This window comes from Chiloscyllium plagiosum, unplaced genomic scaffold (assembly GCF_037043375.1).
Source record: "Chiloscyllium plagiosum isolate Xiang-an unplaced genomic scaffold, Cpla_swu_hap1 HiC_scaffold_6, whole genome shotgun sequence".
NCBI lineage: Eukaryota > Metazoa > Chordata > Chondrichthyes > Orectolobiformes > Hemiscylliidae > Chiloscyllium > Chiloscyllium plagiosum.
Genome location: NW_028270144.1, coordinates 129,668,954 through 129,677,451, shown reverse-complemented (window position 1 = coordinate 129,677,451; position 8,498 = coordinate 129,668,954). Strand labels below are relative to the sequence as shown.

The 8,498-nt window shown below is 46.2% G+C and overlaps 1 protein-coding gene across 2 annotated transcripts; it reads right to left on the bottom strand.

Annotated features, from left to right (window-relative positions):
• Positions 1–268: 268 nt before the first annotated feature.
• On the bottom strand, positions 269–8,059 carry LOC122551182 (sialidase-3-like). 2 transcript variants are annotated; one of them, XM_087988473.1, is made up of 3 exons: positions 7,853–8,059; positions 4,244–5,224; positions 269–1,662 (listed from the first exon to the last, which is right to left on the bottom strand). In XM_087988473.1, the coding sequence occupies exons 1-3, from the start codon at positions 8,048–8,050 to the stop codon at positions 1,648–1,650; spliced, it is 1,194 nt and encodes a 397-aa protein (XP_087844599.1). In that variant the 5' UTR covers positions 8,051–8,059; the 3' UTR covers positions 269–1,647. The 2 variants fall into 2 exon arrangements, with proteins under 2 accessions (XP_087844599.1, XP_043548755.2); XM_043692820.2 differs by lacking the exon at positions 269–1,662 and having other exon boundaries at positions 4,156–5,224.
• Between the last annotated feature and the right edge of the window lie 439 nt (positions 8,060–8,498).

Sequence of the window (8,498 nt, the reverse complement as noted above, 5' to 3'; positions counted from 1 at the left end):
AGTGCGGCTCTGTCTCAGTGATTAATCGACCTGTTCGAGGCGCAGGTGCTTGTCATACTGTTTTGAGAGATTGTAGGTCTTTATTCGAGTGTCCTTTGTGGATGTAGGCAGTATTGTATAGTTATTTATAATTGAAAAACTGCTGTCACTATTAAAGCATGAGGAATGATTGCATTGGGAGAGATATCAAGGATTAGGTATGAAGACAGCAGCAGACACCTTCATAAATGTTTTTAAATGATTTAACAACTGAAACTGGTGTACACCATTGCACATGAAAAAGTAATTCTCTTTATTCTTTGTTTTTTAGTGTATTTTAAAACAGGCACAAATTTGTTGGTTACTTGACACAAATTATAAATACTTATTTTTGTGCTTCATTTATTTTCGTTGGTTAATTTTGCATCAGATTTTCAGTCTTGCGTAAAGCAGATGTGTTCTAAGATACCAGGCGCAAGTGAGGAATGCAGATGCTGGAGATCATAGCTGAAAATGTGTTGCTGGAAAAGCACAGCAGGTCAGGCAGCATCCAAGGAACAGGAGAGTTGACATTTCCATCTGGAATGAGGCTGTGAGCCGGGGGGGAGGGGCAGGGGGGAAGGTAGGTAAGTGGCTCAGCAGCAGCAGCACCACTGATCTAGCTGGTCGGGTCCTAAAGGACATTGCTGCAAGACTCGGTCTGCAGCTGGTGGTGAGGGGACCAACAAATGGGAAAAACATACTTTGACCTCAGCCTCACCAACCTCCCTCTTGCAGATATATCTGTCCATGAGAGGAGCGGTAGGAGGGACTACCTCACAGAGCTTGTAGATACTTTCCATGTTGGACGGTGCCCTCGCTGTGCTAAAAGCGACAGATTCTTAAAAATCTAGCAGCTTAAAATTGGCATTTGTGAGGTACTGAGGGCCATCAGCAGCAGAATTGTAGTCCTCTGCTTAACCCTTCCCATCAGGCAAGGTGACCAACTCAGTTTAATGGAGAGTGCAGCTTGGCATGCAGGAGCAACACCAGACATAGAGGTCATTCCACAAAAACACAACGGGTTTGTTCCTTTGCAACCTCACTCTGTCGAAGATCATTATAGAAACTCGTTATACCTGTTCAGTAGAAAGTTTGCGTTATCCAAACAATGTCCACAATTAATCAATCATGTTACAGCCAAATGGCATTGACAAAGCCTGTGTTATACCGGAATAACCTGTACCCAAAACAAAGCTGCAGAAGCTACCAAAGAGCATGCCAAACAGCATAAGCAGCAGATAATAGATAGGGCAAAGTGATTCCACAACCAATGAATAGATCTATAACTCTGCAGTCCTGCTGCATCCAGTTATGAACAGTGGTGGACAACGAAACAATTCACTGGAGGCAGCGGCTCCACAAATATCCCCATCCTCAATGATGGGGGAGGCCAGCACTTCAGGGCAAAAAGCAATGACGAAGCATTTGTAACCGTCTTCAGCTAGGTTCTGAGTCAATGATCCATCTTAGCCTGGGAATCGGGGTAAACTCTCCACTGGCTGGAGTCATACTGGTACATAGGGTGACGTTTGTGGTTGTTGGCAGGTAAGTCATCTTAGCTCCAGGACATCTCTGCAGGAATTCCTCAGGGTAGGGTCCATGGCCCAACCATCTTCAGCTGCTTCATTAATGACCTTGCCTCTGTCATAAGGTCAGAAGTGGCGATATACATTGATGACTACTATTTTCTAACAGCACCATAGGGCTATGTAAAGCAAATAGACTGCAATGTTCCAAGAAGACAGCTCACCATCTTCTCATGGATATAATAAATGCCAGTAACACCTACATCCCATGAAAACAATTTAAAATAGCTCTTTTATCTATCAATCAAAAATCTAGGTTTATGCCTAAAACTAAGCTTATATATGTGCTGTGTGCCATACAAGACAGCCAGTGCTCACATAAGTTGGAATAATATTAAAACAAAATACTGGAATACTTTTAAAACTGAATGGCTTGCTTGGCTATTTCAGAAGGCTTTAAGATTAAAGCACACTGCTGTGGGTGTTTTATTTAGTTGTTCATGGATATAGGTGTTGTCATCTGGGCCAGTATTTGCTGTGAATCCCAAACTCCTACTCAGGTTCCCACATTTACATACCTGCATAGTACACACGCTGAATCAGGAACACAGAAGCATACATGGGAATTTCTGCATTCATGTACATTGTCTTTCACACCCTTCCATGCTCACATACACTCATGTTCAAATATTAATAATTAACATACTTCAACCACACTTTTGTTGACTAACTCTCTCACACCTTCAAACAATCACACACTGCACTTACACACACACACAATCACAAATTTTCACATGGACATTCTACTCTCATGCAATTCTGTGATTGGCTGTTCCTCGATTTGAGGGTGAACTTTAGCAGGGTTGCTGGTTTCTGCCATTACGTTTAAGTGACCGTGAAGGCTAATTTTTGATCTATATGTCCTTAGACAGATGAGGACTGATGACCTAGGAGGTTAAGAGCAGAATTTACTTTCTTTCCCTTGCATGTCTGTCGCCTCTCTACCTCATTAAGGCATCGAGACTGATCCAGTTGGATAAACAAGTTGTCGCCTCCCAGTCATTACTGTCGATGCTGCTGTGTTTCAAATGAGAGATATCACCTGTCTTTGTGGTGACCTCTTTGTCCTCCGAGGTGGGCATTTAGGAGCTGAGAAAACGAGACTGCCAGGAATGGTGGCTATCCGATTTGCAGAGTGCCAGGTTGACGATCGTCGATTTTTATTGAAATACTGTGGAGCAGGTTTCAAGAAGCACTGATTCAGTGATCCTCCCACAATCCAGAAAATGCAGTGAAGGAATTGCTGGGGGAATCTTTGTATTACATTAAACCATAGAAACTGTACAGCACAGGAACAGGTCCTTTGGCCCACAACGTTGTGCTGAACATGATCCAAATGATCATTCTGCCTGCTCTTGGCCCATATCCTCCCGCTGTGTGATGGATACACTGTCCAGGTCTCTCGGCAGCACGGCAATGTGCTCTGTACATTAGACTCCTGTTGACTGACTTGCTGCTATAGTTTGTTGAATGTGAGATAGTGCACTTAGCCCAGTGGTGGATCTCCTCCTCCTCCTCCTGAGCAAAGGCTGCTACCAAGATCTGGGAAATGTTCAATATATTCCCAAATCCCTCTTTCAACATTTGTGAGAGGTGCAATATTTGCCTGACCAGTGCTGGGCTGATATTCATACCTAAACATCTCCATCTAATACACGCCCACATGAAGACACACCTACATATGCACAAACACCCCTCCAACTCTCTCAGGGGCACTCACCCACCCCTCCAACTCTCTCTCTCACACACCTCCAACTCTCTGTCTGTCTCTCTCACACACCTCCCCCAACTCTCTTTCACACATGATGCGGAGGTGGACTAGGTGAACAAAGTTAAAAACAGGTTTATTTGGAAGTACAAGCTTTTCGAGCTGCCTGGTGAAGGACTAATAACCCGGTCAAAACATGTGGTGCTGGAAAAGAACAACATCCAAGGAGCAAGAGAGTCGATGTTTCAAGCATAAACTTTTCATCAGGAATGTATCCCTCACTCTCCTGGACTATAATCTGCTGCTGTGATTTTTCCATCTCTCTCACACACTCACCCCACAACTCACTATCTTTCACACATCCCTCCAACTGTCTCTCTTGCACACCCCTCCAATTCAAAAACCCACATCCCCTAACCTTCTCACACCCAAATCATATATTTCCCCACAACTCTCAAACACCCAAACAACTTACACATACATGTCCAAACCTCTGACACACCAACCTAAAACTCACCCTAACCCTAACACATGTCCGACTCTTCTGTGCACACATTCCTCCAGTTCAAACACAAACACGTAGCCCCCGACTCTGTCACAGGCACTCACTCTCACGTGGCCCACATATTAATACTTGGGACATGGAGGGCTATTTCCAAATGGACGTTACTTCTAGAAGGCAGTGCAACAATTGGCCTTCTGTCAATCTTAACTGAAAATGTGTTGCTGGAAAAGCGCAGCAAGTCAGGCAGCATCCGAGGAAGGAGAATCGACGTTTCGGGCATAAGCCCTCTCCTGCTCCTTGGATGCTGCCTGACCTGCTGCGCTTTTCCAGCAACACATTTTCAGCTCTGATCTCCAGCATCTGCAGTCCTCACTTTCTGTCAATCTTATAATGGCTATGCGATTAAAAGATATTTTCCATTACCTCATCGATGGTAAACAGACAGAAAGCAATTTGTTCCCAGGATTTGGAGATACCACATTCATACAAACAAGCAAAGATTCCCATCCCATCAAGGTACACCAGGTCAGAGTAACCACTAGGTCCAGCCTGGATGATCCATGGTCCATACCATTGTTTAGGCTTCAGGGGCATCAGGTTGATGTAGACGCCCAGGTTAGTCCGATTGCGTTTGTGATAAAAACAGCAAGGTTCACCTGTTGGGTGAGTGTACAGGAGCCAGGACATCTCAACCACTGTGCCAGTCTGCCCAGGTTTTGACTTGCTGGATGAAACGGTGACTGGGTTTGAGTGATGGAAACTCACCACGCTGCCCTGACAGCCATCCTTCGATTCTGGCAGTCCCTGCGCCAAGCGGACAATTTCAAAGTGGTCAGGGTCCAGGCTCAATGCTTCCATTCTGTGCCTCCTTTGTGTTCGGGCATTGCAGTACAGTAGATGGTAGCTGTCAGTGATGGTAATCTCTGCCAGCTCACACTCCACTGCTGGGCACTCCGTTATTGGTTCTGCCAGTTTCCAGTTGTCTCCACTGTCGTCACTGTAGAAGTAGAAAGAGTGCGGGCGTGTGAAGAATTTAGGCGGGATCAGGCAGCATCTCCGGCTGATGATGTAGGCATAAGCAGGGATGATGAGCCTCCCTTGTTGTGTCTGCACACCATGACCGGGTCCCACCGCGAAGGTGGCCCATTGGCAGAGCCGGCTGTCGAGGACTGTGTCAGTCAGATCTGTCAGCTGTGTCCAGCTGACTCCAGCATCTCGGCTCAGCACATAGCACAGCCTGGCCACGTTCTTACCCCACCAGATCTGCTGCTGCTCTGTGACACCGTCCTTGATGCAGGTGAAGAACAAGTAAATCACTCCAAACTTCCGCTCGTACACTGGGCACGGGTTCATTGTCCGATACCCAGGCAGCATGGCCATCTTCAGTGGTATCATGTCCTTCCACTAGGAACCAAAAACACAACAAGATCAGACACAGCTCTTTCCACAGACGGTGCAGAGGTAAAGTGGGCTGAAGCAGTCAGGATTGAGCTCAAAGGAGTTTGGCTGGGTAGGGGATACAGTTGGTTAATCTGCCACAGCCAGCATTGTTATCACAGGCTGTTGTGAGCACATTGCAACAATCAGTGTCAACCCTTCCACAATAAACTCCTCCAGCAGCTGCCATTCACCCACATTTCTGTCAAATTCACAATTCCCCAAATACACCCAACCCCAGTGATCATGCTGCCAGAGATATCTCCCCACCCTCCCCGTCTCATTCTTAACCCCCAGCCTCCAATCTCTCTCTTCCCAGGCCAATCAATCTCAGTTTCAATTCTGATCTCACAAATTCCATCTCCTAATTTCTATTTTCTCCAATGTCTTTGTCTCCCCTCACTCCAATCACTCATTTCTGATCTCTCTCCTTTTTGATTGCTCTTTCTGATCTCTCTCCTCTCCAATCTTTCTTAATTCGTCACTCTCTCTCATCTCTCTTGATCTCTGATCTCCTCTTCATTCTGATTTTTCTCTCCTTCTCTATGATTACTACAATATTCTCCTTCTCCAATCTCTCTCCTCGCCCTTCCTGTGATCAGTGTTCCTAATTCCCAGTTGCCTCATCTGCTTGTTATTGTTGAGGGAGGACAGGGAAGGTATTTATGTGAGGTTTTGTGACGGATGCTGTCTATGGGGTAAACAGGGATTGAAACCCAATTATATCAAGGACAGATTGTTAAATTAGTACTTGTGTGTATTAACTGACCTCCTATGCCATTGCTTAAGGAATCTGGAACCACAATGGGATGTTTAATGCGAGACCATTGCTCAGGTTTAACCTGAGGGGCACTGGCCTAAAACATGATCCTAACAACACTGGCATTCATTGCCCTTCTCAGTTACCCTGAAAAACTGGGGCTGAACCTCCTTTCACATGAACTGCAAAAAAAACGGTGTCACTTCACGGTGTTAAACCTTGAGTTACGGAATGCCAGGCAGGGCAAGGGTAGGAACCTGCCTAACCCCTGGGGGTATAAACTGAGCCAGGTTGATTTTTTTTTTTAAGGACAAAGCCAGCCCATATTTTGTAACTGCTCCAGTCGTCGGTCTGAGGATGATCGCTGCGTTTTTGGATATTTACTGAGCTAAGAAATTTCAGGGTGCGCTTTGGAAATTTTAATTTTAAAAAAAAAACGGATGTAGAACCAGTTGATAAGGTAAGCATTTTCTGCCAGTCTCAAATCAGACTTAAGCAGGTGACGGTGAGTCCCACAAAGTCACTTCCGAACTGTTCAATGCTTTAGACACACACATAGACCCAGGCTGGGAGAGGGACAGCAGGTATCCTTCCCTGAAAACTATCAGTGAACCAGCTTCTGAGATCAGATTTTTATTTACAGCTTTTTAAAACAGAATTCAATTCTCAAACTGTCCACAGAGGGTTGTGCCCCAGGCTGACTAAACCAAATACAAACCCATCTATGCCACCATGTTTGACTTAGTGTCAGGAAACTTCATGGAGTCAATAGTGAGGACTCCCAGAGCAACTCCCTCACTAACTGACTACCACTGTGCCACCATCTCTAATGGTTCTGTCCTACCAGTGGGACAGGACATATGCAGGGATGGGGTGTCTGGGCATTGGCTAGAAGGTATTCAGTCCATTTTTTCTCTTTGTTTCAAAACGTTCCTGTGCCATTTTGAACTGATTAAGACAACATCTTTTCTTTTTCTTTCCTTTATTTACACGTGGAGAGTCCTTGACACTAATTCAGCTCCCTCAGAGCCAGCTCTCAGAGTGAACAGCATGTGTAACACTTCTGTTTATTTATTTATTTTTTCCCAATTTCCACCACCAGGAAGGAAGGAAACACCCGAGTGGTCAGTGACAAACACTGCCCTTCACATCAAAGGGCAGTGCTGTGTGATCAAACAATGAAGGGGAGGGCAGGGACTAAATCAAAATAGAGTTGGAGGGAGAAATGATGCACTCCACTCCCTGCGGCGCCCACCTCTCCCTGAACAACTCCAGGGTGTTGGTGGACACCGCGTGCTCCTTCTCCAAGGACACCCGGGCCCTAACGTAACCGCGGAAGAGGGGCAGGCAGTCGGCCCTAACGACCCCCTCCACGGCCCGCTGCCTGGACCTGTTGATGGCCAGTTTGGCCAGGCCCAGGAGCAGACCCATGAGGAGGTCTTCAGACCTGCCCTCCCTCCTCCGTACCGGGTGCCCGAAGATCAGGAGCGCGGGACTGAAGTGCAACCAAAATGAGAGAAGGTTTTTTTTAGAAAATCAAAAAGGGAGTGCAGACGCCCACACCCAATATACACGTGGTCCACGGACTCCACAGCACCACAGAACAAGCAGTTGGGCTGGGAGTCCGTGAATCACCGCAATCTGCGGTTGCAGGGGACTGCTGCGTGCAACACCCTCCACCCCAGATCCCCGAGAGAAAGGGGGAGGACTCCCGCGTAGAGAGCCCTCCACTGGGGATCCCCACCGCCCGGTGGCAAATGGGCACGCCAAGGCGTGTCCGGACGGTGGATGAGGGAGATGATTAGGACACCATCTTGATTGTGGACGATGCATACCTTCACTGTTCCTCTGATAAACGAGCCTCTCCTCATCACCAGACGCTTTGCATCCACATCGTGGAATGATGTTCGTTCCTCTGCAAAGGCTAAAAAAATGTTGTGTTCCTTGAGGTAGAGGAGTGAGGGGATGCGGTACACAGTATCCTTCTCCCTCTTAAACAAGGTAATTCTACTTGGATGTTGGTCAGCTGGCATAATTACGGACCTACAACAAACAACACAGAAAAAGAATATTTTCTGCATGTTTAAAATGTGTCAGTAAGCAATTAAAATGATACAGGGTACTGCCTCAGAAAAAGTCTCCATTTGGCTCTTTTAATCTGTTTATCAATTCTCTTGCTCTTTAACTGTTCACAGCCACTATCACCAGGAAGGAGCTCTGGAACAGACATCACGCACACGGCGACCTGCTCCGTGGCCAGTTTGTTAGAAACAAAATTCAATAAAATTTAGACGAGACCACCAAAGCTGGAAACAAGACAATTTATTCTACGATCTTGCAAGAAAGGACCCCAATTGCAAAAAGCAATTGAAGTGATGATTATTCAAACTACTACACAGTTATACTTTTGAGCTGCGTGAGGTCACCCCTCCCGACTCCTGCATTCCCCAATCTCTCTCAGTATTTTGCCTCTGCCCATCT